This window comes from Notechis scutatus, chromosome 3 (genome assembly GCF_049901735.1).
Source record: "Notechis scutatus isolate UNSWTSFEM ecotype Mainland chromosome 3, rNotScu1.2, whole genome shotgun sequence".
In the NCBI taxonomy this organism is placed as follows: Eukaryota; Metazoa; Chordata; class Lepidosauria; order Squamata; family Elapidae; genus Notechis; species Notechis scutatus.
The window spans coordinates 92,350,434-92,376,170 of record NC_142011.1 but is presented as its reverse complement, the minus strand read 5'-3'; the positions used below and the strand labels follow the sequence as shown (position 1 = coordinate 92,376,170).

The 25,737-nt window shown below is 39.4% G+C and overlaps 1 protein-coding gene across 8 annotated transcripts in view; it reads right to left on the bottom strand.

Annotated features, from left to right (window-relative positions):
* Positions 1–22,958: 22,958 nt before the first annotated feature.
* Positions 22,959–25,737, bottom strand: part of NTNG1 (netrin G1) — a 268,725-nt gene continuing 265,946 nt past the window's right edge. For all 8 annotated transcript variants that reach the window (XM_087960757.1, XM_087960751.1, XM_087960750.1 and 5 more), the window contains one exon: positions 22,959–24,280. In XM_087960757.1, the coding sequence (XP_087816883.1) occupies positions 24,045–24,280 (236 nt within the window). In that variant the 3' untranslated portion in view covers positions 22,959–24,044. The remainder of the gene's footprint in view (positions 24,281–25,737) is intronic.

Below are 25,737 nucleotides of genomic sequence, written 5' to 3'. Positions count from 1 at the left end.
GGACACAAAGGACAGGTATATATACTTATGTGTTGTCTCTGTGTTATCACAATTGTAGTGAGCAGAGGCTCCTGGATAGCTCCATTTGTTCAGCATGTCTCTGTCTGGATCTTGTAGACATGTGCAGTCTATTCAACGATTTCCATACTTCTCAGTTTTCACCAGACCCAGGTGTCAACTCCTCCATTGGTTTCATGCAGTGTTGGTTCTTTTGTAGCTTTCCATAGGTTCACTATGCTTTCAAATTCTTCCAAGTCTTCTGTGGAGCCAAGGCGAACTTTTCTTGGATTTTAATCTCTGTGGAGTTGGTTGTAGGTCATAGAGAGGGTGCTACCAAGATATAAATGATTTAAACCTCTCTGTATGCTGCTTCTCTGGAAACAGCAATGCCAACTAGGTCAGCGGTCACCAACCTTTTGGACCTCAAGGACATCAAACTCATAATTTTAAATCCCGTGGACCACTAATATGAATTTTGACTGACGGTGGTTTGCTGACATTGTGAGAGAGAGAGAGAGAGAGAGAGAGAGAGAGGAGAGAGAGAGAGAGACGATCTAGACGATCTAACCTCAGATGGCTGGCAGTGATGTGTTGTGTCTCTCTCTGTCTCTCTCTCTCTCTCACACACACACAGACACACACATATCCCACACACCCACCCACCCCCTCCAAGGCAGCCACATTCCTAACCTGCTTTTCAGCTCCGTTCTTGGGCGGGGGGAGAGAGAAAGGGTATCCTGCGATCCCAAATAAAGAACAATTGGTAGGAAAATGGGGTGGGGGGGTTTCGTGCAAACTTTTTGGGGATTTTCCCAGGGTCCCTGTCTGCAGAGACCCTGGGAAAATCCCCAAAAAAGTCTGCAGGAAAATTTCCCACCTCGTTTTCCTACCGATCGATTGTGCTTTATTTGGGATTGCAGCGCAGCCTGGGTTAATTGCTTTGGGGGTGACATTTCTCTACGGACCAGCAAAATTTTCTCGTGGCCCACCAGTGGGCCCCGGCCCACCAGTTGGCAACCACTGAACTAGGTGGCAGAGCTTATCTAGAGGGGTAGGGGTTTAATTTTTAGAATTAAAATCAACCTTAGCTGATTTCACAGATAGAAATCGTTAGGCAGTTCTAGGTCAACAATGAATTAATTGGTTGATGTGCTGAGTCCATTAAAGAAAGTGTTAATGAGGTTAACATGAGCTTGTGGATGCCAGCCTAATCTTAAAAGAAGCACCAAGATGCAAGTATGAGCAACAATGAAGAGTAACAAGAGTTTTTGAAAGGCATCAACTAAAATACTGTATTTATCATGACAATATTAATCAAAACATATGTTTAGGAGCACAAGACATTATTCAATGAATGCAATAAAATACAGCAGAAGTAAATGTTTTGAAAATGATCATTGGGAAGGCTGTGAAAAGGTAACTCAGGTGCCTGAATGTGTGAACAACTTGCACAATTAATAGTATTGAGTCTCATTTATGCATGTATTCTTTAATTGAAGATGTCTTTTCTTTTTAAAAAATCTTTCTTTAAATGAAAATTATTCATTGTCAAAAAGGAACCATTTATCTTGTCAAAAAGACATACGATGTTAGCTTAAGGGCAATTTTTAATAACTTTGTAAGTGACATTTGCCTGCATCGCCTTGGCAAGACTACATATATCTTTGTCAAACTGTCAAGATTTGGCACGTTTTACTGTTTGGCCGTTTAAATAGCAAAGATCTACTAATTGTAGTCCAAATCTCTATTGTTTTCTTTAGTATTTTTACAGTGATCATCTGCACGTTCCTTCCTCTGAACTCAGTCTTCGCCTTCCATCTTTAGGTAATGGTTTTGCTTCTTGGCCTTATTAAGTTCACTGATATGAACAGAAAAATACTGGATGATCATGTCAGTTTCTAAGGGGTTGCGATGGGATGCAGATGCCCTGAGATTAGACTGAAGATTTCTAACCTGGTTTCTGATGAGTTTCTCAACTCCTTGCCCTGATTATATTTTGCAGGTTCCCAGAGCTATTTAATGCTTGACATTCAGCAACTGGCAAGTGCTTTCCTGTTCCATTTCCTTACTACACCTGCCATTTACAATAGACCTGCCATCAAAAGTAGAATCTTCAGTGCAATAAATTAGCTCTTATCGTGCAGCAATTTAGAGGGTCTATGCTGGGAAGATATAGGCCATGCCCTCAGAACTGTAGAGCTACTGGACATATTGAGTGTGACATCTGAAGACATCAGCTACCTCTTTCTTGGAAAGAGTATAGTGATCAAGGTTCCTGCTGCAATTGTATTTGTTACTGTGGGGAAAACAGAGGGAGCATGATGCATTGTATGCCATGTTGAGTTGTGTAAACAAAGGCAGGCAATAAATCGGACAGACAGTTAGATGTAAAATCTGCCTTGAACTATTAATTCTGGGAATCAGGTGGATACAGAAAGAAAACTTTTGCTATCTTCTGGGTTGATTTTTGAATTGCCCCGAAAAATCTGCACCCCCTAGAAGAATTTTAGGTTGGATTCCCATACAAGATCTGACCCAATTAACCAAGACGTAGCTAGTCCTGCTGGTCTCTATGTTATTCTAGATCAGGGCTGTCAAACTTGTGGCTTGCAGGCCGGATGTGTCATGCCCTGGCCACGCCCACAACTGGTTTAGCAAAGGGGGAAAATTGTGATATGTCATGTGACAATGCCATGACGACATGAGTTTCACACCCCTGTTCTAGATTAATCTAGGTTGAATACATTGGCAGGATGTACTGGATTGTATTCCTTTCCTTTACACAAGAATCAATCCATTGGGGAATCGGATTATGTTTCTTGTGAATGCTGGGACCCAAATCCAATCATTTTCTTTATTGCTTTTTTATCAGGATCCGTAGAAGACTGGATGCTTGCTGGCTGAGGAATCCTGGGAATTGAAGTCCACCATCTTATAGTTGCTGAGATTGAGAAAAACAGCTCTACAGGACTGAGACACCAAGCTCCCCCTATTGAATTTTTTTTAATACTTTGGAAGAACATTAAGCAGAATCGTTCCTTATTCCTCTTTCTATTTTTCCATCCTAACATCACATCTTATACTCTCTCTTTTTTTTTTTTGCATTGAAACTGCTGTTTTCCAAAAGAATCCTTAAGATTCTCCAAACCTTGTCCCCTCCCCTCCGAAAAACTAGTTAACCATAGGACTGCATTCCTGATAGCTGCATTTGAATCATTCCAATTATGCTTCAACTTGTCTCATCTGAAACAGCACCAGATCTAATTATGGGAAATAATTGCATCTAACATTGCCCAGATTGTTTTGTATTTTGTTTAAATGATAATGCAGTCATTAGCATGCTTGCTTGTATCTGAGAGAGCATACAGATGTTTAGTTAATAGATGCTCATGATTCTTGACAGCCACAAGATGTCACTGTTTCCTGGTCAATACTTAACAGCTGAGGCAGCGCAAGAAAATCAGCCATAATTTTTGATCCTGCTTTTCAGGGGGAAAAAGATAAACTACATAGTTAACAGTATAGGAAAAAGAAAGAAAAAAGAAAAATGGTGCTATCTGAGCTGGATCAAAATTGAAGCTGTGTTAAATTAAAATATAGGGTTTTCTTTAAAGTAGAGAAAAACCAATCAGCTCTTACAGATCTCATGTGTGGTTTGTTTGTTTTTTTTTTAAAGTTTGCCTATCAACAGAAAGGCAAAACACAGGGAACATATATCTGCTCCCTCCACTATCTTGTTTCCAAGTTTGGGCCCAGTTGAATATAAACTGCTTTTTAATTTCTCTAAAATGGATAAAGCCCGAGAGATCAAAATTCTGTAGATCTAACCACCAGCACTGTTTCCTTTGAGAGGACCGTCTTTTAGATAATGATTAACTATTTTAATTCCTAGTGGTTCTTGGAAATGTGCTCAGAGTGTCAGGTGCAAAGAATCAGGCTCATTTGTAAGGTTGCAGTATAGAAGATTGAAGCCTATACACAAGAACCTGATCAACTAAACTTCAGTGCTAAATTGGCCCAAGTAAGGATCAATGGAACTCAGGAGGAAATGGACTTGGCGCATTTGTGGGGAATGCAAAGATTCTAAACTTATGACATGCTTAACTCCACCCCCAGCTCTGCCTGCTCCTCTCCTACACACAGGCAATGTAGTGGCTAGTGTATCTATTCTGACCTAAGAATATTATGTTCCCTATAACTGAAATTTCAGTATAGCATTGTAGTATTGTAACAGTCCAGATGACGTAGAGTACACAAAAAACCTGAAATGTATTTCATGAGAGCTCCATTGGACACCTCTTATATGGAAATTGGTAGTCTACTGAACTCAGCTCAACAAAAGCACTGGATCCTTGAAATTCCAGTTGTAGAGATAAGAATGTTTACAAACTAGCAGAGTTCCCCGTAACATGTTGGATTAAAATATGGCTGGTTAGTTCTCAGTCCAGGAAAGCTGGGGATTGGTTAATTTGATGAACCACAATTTTGTTAACCGGGCATTAATGTATTGTGTGAACCAGAGTATCTGTGCATCTCACATTTCAAAGAGAGACTAACCTGCAGATTGGTCAGACTGGTGAAGAGTACCCTTGCAGTGTTTGAATTAAATATTATAGTTTATGATTATTGCTGATATCCTCATTCCTACCTATTCTTAACTTTCATCAGACATTTGTACTTGGTATATCAGAAAATGTTTGCTAAAATATGGCTTGCTAGTGTTACCATTCAAATGCTCCAGAAATGCGTGACAAATTAGAAAAAAAAATTAAAGTGTCTTTTTCTCTCTCCCCATTTCTCTCCATGGCAATATTATCTGAAGTAGTACAGCTCAGCTAAAGAGATTACATACTCAAATGTTTTATCATTTCTTCTATACATTTGATGCACACTGAGTTCATTTAAATGGCTGAAATGTGGCGAATTTGGTCTGAATAGAAAAGGTTTGATAAGGTACTTTGAGAAAGCTTTTAAAATATTGGTTTTGTTGACAGGATCCCCCTTTGTTTTTGTTTTATTTTTTTCATTCCTTGATAAATTATCTGACAGCGAAGTTCAGTCAAAGACATTATGATTTATAGGACAGCAAGATTGCAGAAAAATTCCCTTTTCCTCATAGTTTTTCCCTTTTCTCTTCATCACTTTCTTTGTTCTTTTTGCTCTTACACTTTTAATGCGCACTGAATATATGCGTGAATACCTGCCAGGGAAAAAAGCAAAGGAGAAAATGCATGAACCTAGTAAAATTTGAAAGACTGTTTTCTCCAGAATCTGTTAATCCTTTAAAATAGTGTTTCTCAACTCAAGCCCACTTTAAGATGTGTGGACTTCAACTCCCAGAATCTTCCAACCAACATGATGGTCGGAGAATTCTGGGAGTTGAAATCCACACTTCTTAAAGATACCATGGCTGAAAAACACCTTTAAGAATGTTACTGGAATCATTTTTAACATGTCTTCGACCTCTGAAGCTTCATTCATGGCATGTCTTACACTCTTCTGACAAGCAAAGAGAAATCCTTCAAATCAAACATTTCGTTCTGCTGTTGTTTTGATCTATTTATCAATATTTGAGAAGGAGTCTGTTGATTTGCTTTATTTCTTTGCTACTGTTTTGAGTTTGATCATTTCTTTCAATTTTGTAAGTAGCTTCGAGCAATACCCTTTTGGAAAGGCCAAAAGGAAGTAAAAAAATTTGGGCTGTGCAAATCCTTCAGCGAGTTCCTTCACAAAGAATATGGCTGAAAGTGAGGTCGTCCTTCTGGAAATCGAGAGGCAACAGCATTTTTCAAACGTTCTGGAAGTGTGCACCCCAAGCTGCTTTGTTGGCAGTCCCAGATGAAACATGATTTTCCTGGACACACTCAAATATGGACAACTTGAAAAAGCCCTCCAAGAAGTCAATCCAAAGTTTTTAAAATATAGAAGGACTATGAGTTTTGGAATCAGATATGGATCTTAGCTCAGAAAAATTTGAAAATGAAAACCTGGATCTTTTTTTTTAGAGGGATGGCAGATAAATAGGTGCAAAGGAAACCTGTTTTTATATAGCATATTACATCAGCTGCAAGGCTGATGTATACAGTATGCTTACAGGTGGAAAAAGGAGCACGTATCCACAATGGAAGAATGGATTTTGAAATTGATGGAGCATGGATGGCAAAATTGACTGCTTTGATTAGAGACAATCTAATTTTTTTTTATGGCTTAGAGACCACTGCTAGATCACCTATGGGAAAGGGACTAAAATGAAACATTGACTTTGGGATTGGAAGATTAGATTTGATTTGACTACAAATATTGTGGATTGTTAAATATATGGCTATGATCTATTTATAAATATATTTTTAAATGTTGATTAAAATTTAAGAATATATGAATATTGGTTTTTTAAATATTGGTTATTAATATCTTAAAGGTTTTTAGGTACGGATATTATTTATTTAAACTTAGAGGCTGCTGTATTTTATAATTCTTTCTCTACTAAAAAAGTTGGAGGCTAGTTCTTTTATATATTTGTTTTATGTATTTTTGTCACTTTTCAACTTTTCCTTTTTATCCTATCTCCTATTTTTCCTTTATGTTAATTTGTATTTTATCAGTTTTTGAAATGTGGGATCTTTGCTGCTCTCTGAGCTTGGTGGGTTTTTTTTTTTCAGACAAATTAGGTAAAATCATCAGTGCGCTTATAATCAGAGCACTAATGATGTTATCTAATTTGGCAATGAAATGTGTGCAAGAAAACCGCCAAGTTCAGAGAACACTAAGGCCCCCTCCACAGTGACAAATATTCTTCCATCCATTTTTTTGAAATTTAATTACTTTTTTTAAAAAATCTATTTTTTGTTTGTTTTACATAGCTGTACTATATTGAAAAATTCATACGTGCTGATGTAATTATTCAATGATGGCTCTTTTGTTCCTCTTGTGATTTGAGCTCCACTTTCTTTTGCTAATGCAGACAGCTCAGCTTTCAGAGGTAATGATGCTACTTGCTTTAAAATGAACACTTGACTTCAGTTTGAAGGTGAAGAAAGAGACTGACTGTCGGGAGCTTCATTGGATGTAGGCCTCGTTCTCCTAAATCTGCTCTTGACAGCTTATCTAGCATTTGCAGGAAAGCCAGCCCATTTCCTTATGGACTGAATGGTGGTCTAACAATAATAGCATACATTAATAGAGAATGCTTTGGAAAGGAGAAAGGAGTTTACTGTTTTTACAGAAATTGTAAAATGACATATTAATCTTTAAAAACAATACAATGTGTAATTATCTAATCTCATAAATGTTGCTCAAGCCTAAAGCTGCATGTAGGAACAAAGGAACAAGAGGCCCCTGGTATGTTCAAAAACTGGTTTTAGCTAGAATTTGCTGGCATGGTGGTTGACTTAGGGACCAGAAACTAATAGCTATTAAAGATAAATTGTAAATAAGGGGCAGGGAAGAATGCATTCATTTTAGGTGCCTCGGATAGATAGTGACGGCCTGAGTACTCGGCCAATGAGGAAAAGGTGGGAGGTAAACTTGCAACAGTGATAGGAAATATAATGAAAGTATATTGATGGCTTAAGGCAGTGATCGCAAACCTTTTTGTTGTGGTGTGCCGAAAGTGCATGCACGCACCGGCACCCACAATGCAATGCACCTCCCGCTGTGCATGTGCGTGCAATACCCTTGCCCCGCCCCCTTACCTGCACTGCACATGTGCGCACCTCCCAGCACCTCCCGTTTGAGACCATTTTCGCCTTCCCAGAGGCTCGAGGGCAGTCTCAGAAGCCTTGGGAGGCTGAAAATGGGCCCGTTTTGGCACTTCCGGTATTTCTGGAAGGCCCATTTTTGGCCTCCCAAGGCTGCAGAGGCTTCCCTTGAGCCTCCAGGAGGGCGAAAACAGCCTCCCCGGGCTCCAGAGGCCCTCTGGAGGCTGAAAATAGGCACTTCCAGTATTTCCGGAAGGCCTGTTTTTTTGGCCTCCTGCAGAGGTGTTCCTTGAGCCTCTAGGAGGGTGAAAATGGCCTCAAACAGGCCAAAAATCAGCTGGGAGGCGCGCGTATGTGCAATGCAGGTAAGTTTGGCTGGGGCTTGCGTGCCTGCACCAATGGCTTTGCAGCCACCTGTGGCACACATGCCATAGGTTCACTATCATGGGCTTAAGGTGTGTCCACTGCACCTGTGAGTAAGTGATACACCCTGTTTGCAAAGTAGTAAAAATAAAGATTACCATTGTTTTCTTTTATACGTTTTGGTTTGCAATCATTTCAAACTAGACAACGAATCCCACAGTAGGATTGGGGAAAAGGTTGCAGAGAAAGCAAGACATGTTCACACATGGATTACATGAAAGGATGAGGAAGAGAAGCAACAACTTCGGTTGGCTGTGTAATGGGTTGGTGAAAGCAACAACTTCATTTGGAAAGCCTGGTTGTCTCCCTGGATTGAAACACCCTTGCTTTCCAAATGAAGACATTTGTCAATGGGAATGCTTGAAAGAAGATACTTTTTCACATTGCAATTGTATAATGCACAATGAATTGAACAAATGCCCTGAAAAGAGAGAGAGAGAGAGAGAAAGAGAAAGAAAGAAAGAAAGAAAGAAAGAAAGAAAGAAAGAAAGAAAGAAAGAAAGAAAGAAAGAAAGAAAGAAAGAAAGAAAGAAAGAAAGAAAGAAAGAAAGAAAGAAAGAAAGAAAGAAAGAAAGAAAGAAAGAAAGAAAGAAAGAAAGAAAGAAAGAAAGAAAGAAAACCAGATTGGGAAAGAGAAGTGTCATACTGCTGGAGTTATTTCTGCCTTGCATATTTAATGCAATTTTTTTCTACTATTTTTCTACCTTGTGGCTTCAAACCAATTCAGAGGTAGGCTGTGATTGCTATAGTGTTCCCCCTTTAAAAGTTTGGCTATAAGAGAGAGTAAATAAGTATTCAAGCTAACCTAATTGTTAGGCAGGAATGGCCATTGGGAAAAATAAACTTGTTGGAGACAGTTGATTGACAGTTATTTTGTTCATAAGTTACTTTTATTCCTGTTCACTGTCCATTTACTCTGTGGGGCACTAATGCATTTGGGTAACTTCTGCTTCCTGATCCGTAAGTTACATATAGCTGGACTACAGCTTTCTCCATAAGTTACTATTTATGCAGGAAAGAAATAATGGTACTCCAGCTACTGCTGACAATCTTGAACTATCCCAGGCAGCCTAACTGATGTTGAAGAATGCTAGGAGCAACTTCTGGCTTTTGGTTCTCCATCCTTGAACTACACAGAGCAGCGGCATTGTTTCAGAATCTAGGATGTTCCTATTTCTACTTGGTAGGACTTTGGATCCAATTCAAAAAAATGTGGTTCAGAATATTTGGGTCTATCGGTATAGCTTCTAACTTTTTAAAGCAGCTGTGCCTTTCTCCTGGCTCATACAGCTGTAGAAGTTGCAGACAAGTGTTGTGTTTAACCCCCCTCACCTCTCCCCCCACCATACACACAGAAACACATTTTTGGAAAGGAATCCAAAATGTTGTCAAACTTGTTTTCTGGGCATGCATGGGATTTTGCCCATGTAAGCCATGTTCTGCTATTGAGTTATATTGTCTGTGCACCCTGCATTCCACCTGTTAACAAAACCAGACTCTAGCTATGCCTTACAAAGGGCGGGAGAGAAGAAACAGTGGAACAAGAGAGTGGGGAAAACATTGTCTGTGTAGACTTATGACCTACAGAGCTGATAAAGAAAACAGCTCTGTCTCTGCATGACAACCTGAGATTTGCTTGTGTGATGCTTTCCACAATGTATGCTTAAAACAATGATTTCGGATAACCTGCTAAAAGAAATGTGCCACTGAACAATCAACTGGGAGGTGTCTCTCTTTAAACATGTTAACACTCTCTTCAAACGTGTTGCATAGTGCTGTCAAAATGTTGTCTGCAAAATGTTCTGTAGGCACCTTCCTTCAAGGTCACAATCTATTTTTAAATCTGCAGTGGAATGTGGAGATGAGACAGCTGTGACTTCTACTCTCTGGTACTTTTTTCTCCCTCTGGTTCCTTTGATCAGCCCACCTCTCCTGCCTACTGAGTAGCATTTCTGGGCCCCATTTGCTTCAGGAAGAAGGTAGATGAGCGTGGATGAAAAAATGAGCACAGGTGGCTGGGACTGCCTCACATCCAGTGTGACCATGTCTTAAAACAGGAATGTTTTTAATTTCAATCTGGCACATCTCCCCTTCTCCTCTCTGCCTTTCCTTCCTGTGATACAGGAAGGGAAGGGCGAGGGAATATTAATTACTAATGTTCTTGGTTATTCTGTAGTGAAATCCTAGACACAGGACATAGGCATCTCTCATATCAAATGCTCCACCAAGTAGGCAGGTTGAAGTTTAATCCCAGAGACCTTGCTGGTATCTCATTCTAAACAGTATCAAGGGAGTATTAACTGTGGAGGGGAAGGATGAACATTAATGTGTTGTGTAATTATTTTTTTTAAACAAGAAGGGAAAGGTCCCATGGAACCTACAACTGAGGTGAAATCATCATGTTGGACTGAGATGGAGGAACTCTGGAAAATGGAAGGCTTGAAGGAGAGAAGTGAGAACTATCTGTTCTTCCTAAGTAACCAGGCTATTCCCAGGGAAGCCTTATGAGAACAAAAACACCCCCCAGGATGCTTTCCTGAGGCCCAGAAGGCCCCAAAATGGAGCGCAGGAGGATGCTGCATGCCCCCCATTTTTTCCTTCCTGGGCCCCAGGGAAACCTGGGAGCAAAAACACACCCTCAGGAGGCTTCCCTGAGGCCCAGAAGGCCCAAAAAAATGGGGGGAGGGTGCTGCCAAAAAAGCCACGCCCACCCAGTCACATGGCCATGCCCACCTAGCCACACCCACAGAACCGGTTGTTACAAAATTTGAATTCCACCCTTGGTTGTGATGGGTCAGGCGTAGGTTGCATCAAGTGAGGGTCATGTGATGGGTCTTTGTGATGGGGAGGTCACATCAGGTGAGGATCATTGGGAAGTAAAGTGCTGGTTTGTGGGGGTTGCATGGATTGGTTGAGGGTTGGTGCTGTCACTGGTTGGCTGTGCAGTTGATTTGAATTCTGAGGGGTTTATAGGCTGGTTGTAGGTCAGTGAGTCTGTTGATGGAATTGCTGGTGGAGTGCCAGGCTTTCATAAACTTGTGAACGTAGCAGGTAGTAGCATGGCTGATTATTCTTGTAATAGTTCCCATTGAATTGGTGTTGTTCAGTGTCAGTGTGGGTAGCGATGTCCCCATGTGAATTCAACAGAATTGGTGGTAATTTTGCCCTTCTCTCGAAGACATTATTTGAATACTGTGATTCAGTGAGGTTTATGCATATCAGTTAAAACTCTCAGAATTGGAAGTGATTGTTGCATGGGTAGTAACTGAGTTTTATTTCTCAAGGACTGTTCTAGCTATGGTTCAAAGTTCTCTACATTGACAATATTCTCCAATATTACAATGTACCTTAAAAGGCTCCTGATTTGGTGCAGATTTGAAGCTTGGGTTGAGAAAGAGAGAAATGGTAGACAAAATAAGTTTAGCGTTGCCAGCTCATGTCAAGGAAGAACAGGATAGAAATGTTTTTAACAGCGATTAGCAGGCACACCTAGTGTATCTGTAGACATCAATTTTTTCCTTCATAATATTTTTTCCTTTTGTTATCTCTATTTTGACCTCTTATCGAAGCAAGAGACAGAACTTTTGATAGAACTCTTAATAGAAACAGTTCAGCAATTTTTGAATGGGCTGAGGTCATCTGCCCCAGCAGTAGTACATAACTATTAAAGCGTCTTACCCATTTTCTTGCTGTTCTGTGCAAAGTTTTGAATTCTCCATTGGAAACAGTGCTTTTGGATATAAAGTCTAAAATTTATTTCAAGGGTTGTGTACAAATTTAGAGATGGAATGAGCTAGATCTAAAGGAGCTACTACAGCAGAAGCTTCCAGAGAGCTGAAATTTTTAGGAACCAGAATACAAATCTGGTGAGTTCCCACTAAGTGCTTAACTAAATTGTTACAGGAAAATGAACAGTCCAAGCAGAATGGCACAGTAAAGAGAGGTAAAAAGATCTTTAAAGTGCAGTTACACCCATGGCAATTCACTGTGGCCTAGCTTTAGGGTAAACTGCACCCTACTTAGACATGTTGATTTATGAACTAATTAGCTCCCTGAAAGAAGTTCTTTTTAGGACCCGTTTCTCCTAACCAGCCCTCAAACCATCTAAACGGCTGGAAAACTGGTTTTACCTTTATAAGTTAAAATTCAATATATATTTATGAGGTCATTCAAAACGGAGAGACCTTCTGCAACAAGCTTCTGGGAAGATCAGGACCTGAATAAGTCAAAATCCCAGGAAGAGAAGAAAGAATTTATTCTCAAGGTGCAAGAACCTTCATATGGGTAGAACAGCAGAAGTCCTATCAGCATTAATAAATGTAACAAAAAGGAAACAAAGGATGAATTATTTTGGGGGTTAAATTTCTTTAAAAAGTAATATAAAAATCCTAATTTCTATATTACCTGCATTCATTCAGAAATGGTTAAGTGCTAAATTCCATCAGCTTTGGAGATATGGTTAGAAAGGCCTATGTGAACCAAGATGTCTGTCTGTCTGTCTGAATCCATCACCTCTTTCTCATCTATTAATCTTTCATCTCTCTCTCTCTTATCTGTCTATCTGTCTATCTGTGTCTATCTTTCATCTATCCATCCATCCATCTATCTATATCATCTCTTTCTCGGTATACATATATAGAAAGAGATGATATAGATAGATGGATGAATGGATGGATAGATATACCGAGAAAGAGATGATATAGATATATATATTACATATTTGTTTTCTTAAGTTTTCGCGGGTACTTACATGTATGGTATTCAGCTTTGTTCGGATATTTTCCCACGTCATTATAGTTGTGCTTTTAAAGTTGTAGCAATGTTTCGGCAGAATCTCATCTGCCATCATCAGGCTTCTGTATTGTGTTCGTCTGTGAGTATATATATATATATATATATGTATATTACATATACATATATATACATACACACACACACTCGTGTGTGTGTGTGTGTGTACAGTATATATATGTATATGTAATCTATATCATCATCATAATCTCTCTCCCTCTCTCTCATCTATGATCTATATATATCTATCTTAATGTATATCGAATCTCAATTGTTTGACCAGACATGAGATAAATGTAATTGATATTTTATTAGCTGTTTTCATCTATGGAAGTAGAATTTTATCGTTTCCTAACAAATATTTATGATGGCCCATTACCAGGATCTCCTGTTATTCCCTTGCTTTGTGGAATGATGAATCCTAAGGAAGATTGGCCCGACTGCAGGGGTGGAATTCCACTGGTTCAGAACGATACGGGTGAACCGGTGGTTCTGGTGAGCATTTGGCCCCAGCCACCCACCCCTGCTCTTTCCTGTTCTTTATTTCCTGGTTTTTTTAGCACAGCTGATTCATGCGGCAGAGTGGTTTGCCACGCATCAGCTGTTTTACTCACTGAGGATGCAGCAGAAGGTAAGTAATTGAGTTGAAGATGGGCTTTTTAAAATGTAGAGCATGAGCACGAGGTGCACGCAAAGCACGCAGTCACCAAATCGGTTGTTACATTGGTTGAATCGCAACACTGCCCGACTGATTTAATATCTGCTGAAATCCTTCCAAGAGATTATGTTTGTGGTTGAAACTGGATGAAACTGAACTAAATAAGACATTCAGCATTTTGGCAGGATCCATAACCTCCAGACTTTCAGAGTGTGTTGAAAGATAATGAGCTGAGGTGATGAGAAGACAATATTGATTGAAATGGAACACAGTAAAGTTAGATTGTACCAGGAGCTGATTTTTGGGAAGAAATAAACATACAAATGGGGAACTGGCATATTTTTAAAAATTTTTGGTGATATACTGTAACTTTCAGCTGCCAAAGTCACAACCACTTCATCCCATGAAAAATTATTTTTCCTTGATTTTTATCATCATACATATTTCTCTCTCTCTCTCTCTCTGTATGTGTATGTGCATACACACATATATATGTGTGTGTAAATCAAATGGAAGAGAAACATAACGGTATTGGCAAATTTGAGGAAGGACACAATTATTGCTGTAAAGGCTCAATTTATTTCTGAAAGTTTTGCATTCCGTTTCTATTAAGGTATTATTGTCCTCCCTGGCTTTGCATTAATTAACTTTGCATCCTAAATCATAGTTATGAATCACCTTCATGAAAATCACCTCTCTACTGGAATGATTTGGGATCCTTTGACTTTCACACTTTTTTGGATGGTGTGTGTAAAGCAGACTTTAAATTTTGTCTATAGAGTTACTTCCAGCAAGTTACTTTGGAACAGCTTTATGTAATCAAGCTAACAGAATTGCTCTAATGGAAATTGCTGATGACTTGCAACCTTGAAATCACTAATGAATAAACACCCCTTGTTACGCCTACTTGTTAATTGGATGGATAATATCTTATATGAGTTGAAGGTGGTTGGTTTAATGAAAGTTATGGAAGTACAAAACCTTGCCAAGAGTAAAATGTTTTGTATATACCTCCTTTGGTTGAGAAGCACATTGCTGGACTATTGAAAAGACCCTGGCAGATTGTTTGGAATTATGAAAATTAGGTTAGAAGGGTTATTCAAAATTAAATGAATTTTTTAAAAGTAATGCTAGTTATTTATTGTATTACATGTCTTGTATCCTATGATGGTACTAACTCCTTTTTTATGATCCTGTAATCCCTTAATTCAGGACAGAGTTAGGGCAACTGGATGGAGCTGAGCATTTACTGGCCGGATGCTCTTCCTGATGCCACATAGAGTTCGCAGCAAATATTTTTTCTTTGCATCCTGAGAGAGAAACATCTGCTGCTACTTCGGACTGAACTCAAAGCTTCTGAGTAGGAAGCTAGCGTTTCCACCATTAGGCCACCACTCACTGAATAGTTATTAATACATAAACATAATTAGGTGTGAAATCTGTTCCCAATTCTTTTTATCAATCCTTGTGGAAATTATGGCTACTTTTAATGTCTAAATTCTGTCACGTGCCAGAATCTTAGAAACGATGCAGAGACAAATGGAATTTGCACATTTAATTTTCATAAATCACTCCTCTACCAAAATGGTCTTTAATGAAAGAACAGAAAAAGTTATACATCTTAGGGAAATTTTATGAGAATAAAATGGACCTTAAAAAAAGAACTTTTGAGATTTTCTGACTTTTCTTCAGCGGATCTGATTATTACTATAATTGCACATCATGGCATAATGGTCTATTCAGTAGAATTATAAAAGTTAATAAAAGGATTACTTAATCTCATATTTTTCCATTTGTTAATTTGCCATCTAGATTTTCTTCCCTTCTCCAAATAAAAGGGCAAAGCAAAGATGGAATCAAAACATTAATTATAAACCAGCTTATTCATTTCATATCAGATAAAACTAAAAATAATCATATTCTTTGCTTGTTTAAAGCTCTAAGAGTTGCCAAGGGGTATTGGTTATGTGCAACTTGAATTAGAAGATGGCCCTTCCAAAAAGGGTAATTAAAAGACATGTTGTAAGTGTAAATGTTTAAATGCTCAGATGTTTCACTTATGAGATTTCATCCAAAAGAGCTTGTCTAGAAGTTTTGGGAGAAAGACAAGAGCCAAAAAGCAAAGATATAAAGTCCTCTTATTGTTCCAATCAAGAAATTGTTAAGTCCAAAAAATAGTAGACCTTTTGTACGTCAGTTTATAGGAATCCTTGTGCCTTTTATGGTTTCAGATAGAAACCTTACTTCTTACACTTATACATTCTGCTACTATCTCACAGAAATGCATATGAGGATTCTAGTTTTGATCTTTAGCAGAATTAAAGTTCACTTCCTTCAGAGCACTAATCACACAAAACGTACGTAAAATCAGTAACATTGCTTCATTTACCCAATCATGGTATATGTGACCACTAGAAATGTTTCCAGTCCAGGTCACTTTCAGACAACTGAGATTGGTGGATGTTCATACATCTCATGCTTAAATTCTCCTTAAATTCTCCCTTAATCCCTAGGATTAAGATTAAGAAGATGCCTTGAATTGCAATATTGTTTTTGTTGGTTCACTTTTGCATGGAACCCCGAAGACTTTTTTTTAAAGGATTCCCCATAATTAGCATTAACTGATTAGTTAAGCACCAGTTAACTTAAACCTCACATGCTTATCTAGCTGGATCTTTTAATGTCCTTTGAAGCCCCTTAACACAGCTTTAGGAAAATAGAAAAGATGTGTTGGATCTTTTTGCACAGATTAGTTAAGATACCTTGTGCCAAGAATACTATGCAGCCTTGCATTTAGGGAAGATTTTAATGAGAAATTATCATTCTCTATAGTTAGGAAGTGTTTGTTGGGAAAGGACAGTAAGAAAAAGAGGAGTCAACAATCATAGTTAAATTTTATGCACTTTGGTAATCTTGATAGCTATAGCAATTTAGACTTATATACCACTTCACAGTGCTTTACAGCACTCTCTAAGCCAGAAGTGTCAAACTCAGTTTCATTGAGGGCCACATCAGGGTTGTGTTTGACCACAGAAGGCTGGGGGGCGGGGGGGCGGGGGGGCGGGGGGGCCATGATGGGTGTGACATAGGACTTCTGTTGGGGGGGCACCTGTGGTGGCCAAGTGCTAATGCAGAACTTACCTGAGACACTCCCTCACTCTTATTATAATCTTCCTTCCTCTTTCCTTTTTCCTTCCTTGCTCTCTTCCCATCTTCCCTTCTTTGTCTTTCCTTTTTCCCTGTCTCCTTTCTTGTCCCTTCTTGCATGCTCAAATGCAAAATGCAAATGTTTTGTTTTTAGTTTGTTTTGATAGCCCTCTGCCAGCAAAAATGGAGCTCAGGGGAGCCACGCCCACCCCTGCACCCTGCTTTCACTGGCAGAGGACTGCAGGAGGTGATCCCCCTGAGCTCTGTTTTTTTCTGGCAGAGGGATGGAGATCGTTGTGGCTGAAAATGAGCTCCATTTTTGCTGTCAGAGGAACCACAGGCCGGTCCTTTGCCGTTTCCAGGCCAGTCCCATGGACCAGATCGAAGCACCCCGTGGGCCGGATCTGACCCTTGGGCCCCTGCTCTGATTTACAGAGTCAGCATATTGTCTCCAACAATTTGGGTCCTCATTTTACTGACCTCAGAAGGATGGAAGTCAATCCTGAGCCCGTGTGAATTGAACTGCAGTCAGTCAGCAGAGTTATCCTGTAATACAGCATTCTAACCACTGCACCACCACAGCTCCAGAATAGAAATAGGAGATTCATCATTGCTTGATTAAAACAACTGAATCCTCTATGTGTTTAAATTTGCTGTGTACAAATTTGTCCCCTAAAATTAGTTTTAACTTAAGCTAATTAAGGACTTGAAGGACACCTCCACATCATGATCCCATTTCAGTCAGTAGCTTTCACTGTATGTGCTTGTGTGGGTCTTGTTGTGCTATCAGGAAATATACTGGACACTTCTTTTTCAACTATTACTACGATCCCTGCTCTGCCTCCTGCTGCATAGATCAAGTACTGTATCTATCACCCTACCTCAGTGGATCAAAAGTTGCATTTCCAGGAAGTGGCCAGTAAAGCTTCACTGAGATGCTCCCTCAAATCAGATTCTGAAAGATGGCTAATCCCACCATTCCAGCTATCTGTCAGAATTTGCCACCTCCTCAGACCTGTCCCACATTTGGAAGATGCTTTTCTCATTGGCAGGATAATCCACCATTTGCTTCAGCTTAACTAGCTGTGCAGTAAACTGTTAAGACAGCCTGTGTATTGAAGCTGAATTCTGTTGAACGGAACTACGTGTTTTTATACAGAGATTGGATCACTGACCCAGTAATAATCTCTTTATTTCTAATGAGTTGGAATAAGTGTCCTTCAATGTGCTTTCAAACTACTTTTTTTGACAATCTCAGACTGACAGAATTACAAGACAATAGTGCCATATTACATACCTTCAATTATGAACACACCCTGAATATAATTCCATATTTCCAATTATAAGCAGCTCTCAGTATAAATTCTGAAAGGAAATTCTTTGTGTAATTGCAAGGTTGATGGGCAGCTTGTTTGATGGACAGGTTGTTTCAGGACTTCCAATAATCACCTGTCACAGAACTAAGTTGATCAGTATCGAGAGAGGTACATTGAGACTGTCAAAAGGTTTCAGTGTGTCAAATGAGATTTTCACTCCTCCTTTTAAATACAGACCTTCAGGTCACATTCCAATTGTTGAAACTGGAATTGGCCATTGTCAGATTAGGTAGCAGTCAGAGAAACTTGGAAGCTAAGCAATGCTGGATCTGGTTAGTAGTTGGATGGGAAATCAGTTGGAAATTTTAGAGCTGTAACTAGACTAAAAGGTTATAAAAATATCCGTATAAGATGGAGAACAGTTTTTCTGCACAGTTGCCAATAAAAGGATGTATCTGTGTAAGGTATCTCTTTACCCTTTCTTGAGGAGGAAAAAAATGATAGAGCCATGTATCTCAACTTTGGAAACTTTAAGATGTGTGGACTTCAATTCCCAGAATTGCCTGGGGAATTCTGGGAGTTGAAGTCCACACATCTTAAAGTTGTCAAAGTTGAGAAATAAGGCTATTGTGAAGAGAAGAAAAAGCCCAGAGTCTCCTTAGATATGCAGCCAGGAGCCAGTAAGGACATCTTACTGTTATTGTAATTTAGATTGGGTGGCAAACGTCAATATATAACATGTGCTCTACCACCCAAGCACTTATGCAAAGCTCCAAATGTATGACGATTAGCTGAAGTATAACTTTGATAACAATTATCCTGTGTTTTCTTTCATCTGTTTTAATACATTTCCAGGCAGCTCAAATTCCACATTTTAATATTAGAAATCCACTTTAATTAGAAGTAATCCTTATCATGAGTACACTTCTGGTGTATATCTACAATTTCATGTGGGATGGGGTTGGCAGTCAGCCAAAGTTTTAATTTATCTTTGCTTATCTTATTCCAGTATACTCTAAGAGGCTGCGGGTGTGAATAACAAAACAGACCATCAACTGCATTCGTACAGTGATCTTGACACGATTCACTCAATGCTGCAGTTGGGTTTTTGTTTTTGGTTTTCTATAAGCTCCCCGAGAAACAAAACTGGAAAGTCTATAGACTTTTTAGACTTTTTCCTCCTGCAGACAATTGGCCAGGAAAACATTCATTCTCCTAAGGAAAGAAGGAAAACCTACCAAGAAGTTCGAAAACTGTAGCTGCTGTTTCAGAGACCAAACTGGGAGGGAGAGAATAACATATGCGGCTCTCCACGGACTTTGCTGGGGCTAATTATTTTCCACTCAAGGCAATTATATTGATAAAATATCTGCGCTGGGTCTGACAGAATATCTGCTCATCAGCAAATTCACCTCTGTTGCCAACTCTGGATTCTTGCATTTGAAACCATGGTCTGCTTGATGTTTTTGCCTCAGTTTCTTCTATCTGTTGCTCTGCCTCTTGCTGTCACTCAAAATAATTGGGCTAATGAAAGGCAGGAACAAGAATGTATTACACCTTGGGCTTCAAAATAAACCCTATTTGCTGGAACAGCCCTTTCCACCGCCATGCCACTGTAGAGCTTGACACTTCTTTTAAATACTAAATAAGGGTCTATTAAAAGTGAAATCATGAAGAAATAATTTTTATTTTTGTGCATATGTGCTACAGGAGCTGTTTGTACACCTTGTTAGGTAGGTTAAAGGTTAGGATATATTGGAGTATTTCAGATGGGCAATTAACACAAGATCTATTGTTGTGTTATTACAATCAACCTCTAGATATTTTCCAAAATAAATTAAAAAAAAATATCTCTCTTTCTCTTAAGACTTTCAGAAATGTATTTGGATGATTTTAACTGAGATAACAAACATGAAAGCAAATCACCTTAACTTGAAACGCCATTATTTAAACCTTCCTTGGGTGTAATGCTGTTCATTTTTGTGGGGCCAGGTTCTTCAAGTCTTACAGATTTCTAGGTGGTTTTTCCCTGCAAAATTTCTCCATAAACTGCTCTACCAAAGTCACTAAATATCACTTTGCTAATTTCTCTTCCTTTCTATTCCTATACCCCTAGGAATGGTCCAGCTTTGAGAGATTTTTAGTCCAGACTACCACTTTTATATCTATTTTGTCTATATCTATTTTATAACAGAAGCAGCACTCAACAAATGATAGCTTTCTTCCAATATCCTCCAAAGCACCTACGGGCAGGATGTAATGGTGGAAGATTACTAATGGGAGATCCAACCTGGAATTAAGGAGAAATTTCCTGACAGAACAATTAATCATGGGAACGGCTTGCCTCCAGATCTTGTGGGTGCTCCAACACAGGTTTTTAAGAAGAGATTGGATGGTCATTTGTCTAGAATGGTGACGGCTAACCTTTTTGGCACCAAGTGCCCAAAGTGTGCATGGGCACCCCCAAAATGCAATATGTGTGCATCCCCCATGCATGTGCCCCACCCCCCATGCATGCGCCCTGCCCCCGTGCATGTGCCATCCTGTGCATGCATCCTTGTCTCCCACACGAGCCCTGCACATGCTCATGTGTTGTGCCCCACCCCAAGCATGTGCCCCCCCCACATGTGCAGCAGAGACCCAAAGACCAGCTGGCCGGCGGGATAAACATGCATGCATGCGCGGCAAAGCTGACCTGGGGTGATATGGCCACAGAGGGGGCTCTGCGTGCCATGTCTGGCATGTGTGCCATAGGTTCGCCTTCCTGGGTATAGGCCCTCCTGCTAAGTAGGAGGACTAGAAGATCTCCCAAGATCCCTTCCAATTCTCTTATATGATTCAAGTCAAAACTCCCACACTATTTAATGTGATGTAGTGTGCTTATTGTAGTGAACCCAATAAAACCGTTTCACATGAACCTAAAACCTTTTTTAATTCTTGCACTTTCTTTACCTTTTCCCTCAAAAATATACCAATTGTTGAATCTCAATCCCTGAAGAGATGCTTTGGCTGCAAATTAGCACAAGCTGCCTTCTCTCTTCCACGTCAATCCCACAATTTATTTCTTACCTTCAAGACAGAGGGAGGAAGCAGACACTTCATGGATTCTCAGAGAATGTGGTCTAAGCCTCTAACATTTGAGGCCATTAGGCACAACACATTCTTCTTCGGTAAAGCAGAAGCAAAACTTTCCTCTATTGAAACCCTATTCTTTGAGCACACGTGCAGAAGAATAAGCCTGATTTAGCACAAGCAGCTGATTGTCGGTTGGATCAGCCTCCTGATGATCAGCTATTTCAGGCTTCAGGGATCTCATTCACCTATTGCCGCCTCCGCGTGCCCTATTTTCAGCCTTTGCACCCCATTTTTGGTCTCCCCGCGCCCCATTTTTGGCCTGTTCCAGGCACCGAGGATCAGAATAGGCTGAAAATGAGATGCATAGAGGCCAAAAATGGGGCACGCGGAGGCAGCAATAGGTGATGGTGATCCCTGCAGCCTGAAACAGCTGATTGTCGGGAGGTCGATCTAACCGACAATCAGCCGCTTGTGCTACATTAGGCTGTGCTGAAGCTGACTTCTTTCTGTTTGCTGCAAGGAGGCAAATTGCTCAGAGGCAGAGCCAAAGGGTGAGGGCCGGTGGGTGGGCGGTGCCTCAGCAACATTCGCTATATAAGATGCACAGACATTTCCACCCACTTTTTTTTCGGGGGTTGGGTGGGAAGTGCGTCTTATACATCGAAAAATACGGTACATATTTCCAGCATGTATATAATAAAACAAATGGTTCGTGGTGGAATTTTAACAGCAAATATTATCACGACCTGCAAAAAAAGAAAAAGGTCTTTTGTTTATCTAGAGCTTTGAAATAACGTTGTAAAACCAATAGAGAGTTCTGGTATTATCCATATGCTTCTACAACACTATTTCCAGTGGAATCTACAGGACTGAATCAGATAAGGCAAGAGAGCAATCATGGCCTTACAACTGAAGTTTTGCCCTTTATATTGTATGTCATATTGATGAAGGTATAAAAGAGGGAAAGGCTTTGATTGAGATGGTGATGCCATCTTGCCTCTTTTGACTGTGCAGGTGATATCACTAATTTCCTTGACTGATTCCGAGAAAGAAATTGGAGAATGATCTGGAATTTTACTTCTATTAGCTCCGACACATGGAACACAAGGACCATGGACTATTGATCAATCACTGTCTCACTGCAAGCAACCTAAGTTAGAAAATAGAATAGAGAAAAGGCATTTTCTAACTAATTCCACACAAAAGGGGGGAAAATTAAAATTAAAAACAGGATATATGATATCATAATTTCATCCACTTAACCTATAACAGAAAGCTAAATTTTGACATTGAGTGGTAATGCTGAATTTGGAATTTTGAGGGAAAGCTTCAACATAAACATCTGAATTATATGTGATGATAACATTGTGTTAATTCCTGGCCTTGATGAAAAAGGATTCATGTTTTGCTTTAAAAAGGTGGGAGTTTTAGAAAATGTGGGAAGTTGCAGAAAGAAGCAAGAAACTAAAAGTATTGTTATGCAAAGGGAAACTTACTTGCACAATGTTTGACTTCTGCTCAAAGACGTTAAAATGAATAGATGAGCTAAACTGAAATTATAATAATAAATATTTTGATAATGCAATTTTCAGAATACTGTAACATCCTATTAAATGCTGTGGGTTTTACTTCTCAGGACTGCAGTCTAATCTGAATTGATTGGAGCTTATCCAGTGTCTGCTGACCTCAACAACTGATCTCATGTTGTTGTCATTCTTAGTTAATCTCTGTAGACAGCATGGAGATTTGAGTTTTAACTTTTTGCTCTACTTGCACAAGTCTGGACTGGAACTTCTTTGTCTTCTACCTGGTAAAATAATATCAAGAAACTCCAGTACTAATCCCTGGAAATAGTTTATGCAGGAATTTTTATTCTCTTAAATCTTCCAGTGTTAAAGCAACAAGAAAACATTTAGAATGTCCTTTGGTGGTATCTTATTACACTTGATATAATATGTAAACTGATATTCTTTGATGCCAGCACGTTGCCCATACAGAGAAATCTCTGCACAATTAAATGAAGTTTTAAAAAAAAGGAAGAAAAAAAAGAACGAATTAAAAACCATCTCTTCCCTTCCCCTCCCATCTGATTAGGATTAAAGTACATTACTCAATTGTTAACACAAATTGGCAATAATACAAAAAATCTACGCTTTACGTTAGTCAAGAAAAATAACTTCATTTGATTACAAAAGGATAAATATACTTTCTTTTTGTCCTACTGCCACTCTTGTACAATAGGGGAGCACTGCGTCAACAGGGCACAGTGCTTCTAAGATATACAAGGATATGACCGGCTTGAGATTTATTGAGTTGGGGCTGGTACACATGTGCATTACTAACATCAGACAAAGAGATCGTTCAACCAACAAAAGGTTACAGAGCAACGTTCACTAAAGCACAGTTGGAAAGAGGAATTAAGGGGCTGAAGCAGGCCAATATGGCAGCTTTGAAACAGATTTCCTTATACCCACAATGCACTGACAGCAAAGAATGCCTCTATTTGGTTGGTCCACACACTGGGAAGAGGTACGGTGGCGCACCAGTTTGAAAGAGCAAGGTTTTTTTGTGGCTTTTTTTTTTTTGTCATTTCTGTCTTGGATTTCCATCGGGGGGGTGGCTACCCAAGCCTTTTTGAACCTGTGTAAGTGCCCGGAGCAGCTGTTGCTGTGTTGAGTAGTTGTAGTAGTATTGGCAGCTGCCTCACTTAAGCTTGAGCCAAGAAGTAACAGTCTTGGTTGGTTCAGGCTGTCCACAAGGTATACATATGGCTTAGTTCAAGTCAGGCCTTTTCTTTAGTCTATATATGTGTGAAAATTGTATAATTTCCCCCCTTATTTTGAAATTTTTTATTTGCATCTGGTTCTTTCTTTCTTTCTTTTCTGGACACCTTCCTCTCAAAGCAGTCTGAAGCCGATGTCTCCCAAGCTGCGTAGCTTAAAATATAAAAAGCCCACTCAATCCCAATGGAGCAATTGGTGGTAGTAGAAGTAGCAGGATTTGTATTGATATTGCCCCTTGGCCTGAATTTTCGCTGCAGCCATCTGGATCCACATCACAACTCCGCTTCTCACACAGTACACCAGTATAGCCTTCCGGACACTGGCAGCGTATATTGTTGTGGCATGTCCCTCCATTCTGGCAAATTTGAAGTTCATTGTCACATATGTTTGCTGTAAGTTGGAGTGGGAAAGAAAGAAAAGTATAATCAACATAAGACAACTAGTTAAGGAACACAATGACAAAGTGAAAAGCACTGGCTGTTTTCCTTGAAAGATATTTTAAGAAAGAGGAGTATTAGCGGTACCATTAGTGTGCCCATCAGTAATACATACTAAGGATCCTAACATGGCAACTATTAATTCTACTTTTGGACTCTTACTACCAAGGATGACACAAGTGCTCCTGTGATTTTTCTCTCTCTCCCTAATAACCAATTTAAATACTGTGCAGCTCAACTTGGAGCATCTTGATATGTGTGAGATCATATGTTGTGCCTCAGATCGCAATTCATTTCTACGAAAAGTAGAGGCATAAATAAAATAAATCTCCCTTTGAACCATTTAAAGCAGCCATGTGTTTCCAAAGGCACAGGTGGTTGCTCTGAAAGCATTCTGGCTTTTATGCAGCCACCCACTTTGGCACACCGGGATGAATGTTTCAGCTTTCAAAGTATCCATATGGGGCTTGTAAAAGATATGGTGGATTTCATGAGTTGAAGAGAGATGCTTTGTGGCAACTTTGGGAAGCAGTTTGTCTGAATGCTCTACACAAGCCAATCTATGCCACTGGAAGCACAGGTGTCATTATGGGAAAAAGGCCGTTTGTTTGCTTGGATACTCTTGCATACACTGACGATGTCAGACACATGCAGGGAAGCCATGATGGTTCCTAAATGGAAAATCGTTTTGACGGAAAGACTTGGCCCTTGTGAATAGTAGCAAATGGATACATTGAAACATCTAATTCTTTAGCCAAGCTGTGCATTTGGACAGTTCAGTCTTGCTAGGATCATTTTACTTTAGGCTACAGCTGGCAAATTCCAAATCTCAACATTTTCCTTTTGTCAAGAGCTACTGGTGAAAAGTAGAAAGTCAGATAGAACTGTATCTATCCTTCTCCCCGGCTTGCCAATTTTCCATCTATGGAATGTTAACAGTTATCCTTTGAACTGTTACAGCTTTGGAAAGTTGTATTAAATCTATTTCTGATGGTCTTGGCAAGCTTTAAGAACTATCTGGGATGCTCAGAAACTATACCATCAATTTCATAAAAAAAGTATCTTTTTTAACACAATCAAAATCAGGTAATTAAGTAATCTTGGGTTCAGGTACGTAGGCCTGTGCTTTCAGTATTGTGCTTATTGATACAGTGTTTGAATCCTTTTGGATTAATATCTTTTTTTAATGCATTATAGGGTTAACTTGGTCAGGATCCAAGTAATTCTGTACCTCTAGGAGTGCATATGAAGGTACTGCTTCTAATTCTTTAGCCCAGGTCAAGCAGTTAGAATGCCTCTCTACGCCATGATTATTACATTCCCCATTAAAGCCAATATTTGCAGCAAGGAGCACAGAAATCAAGCCCATAAAAATGCAGCATCCTGCTGCTGAGAATAAATGAGAAATGA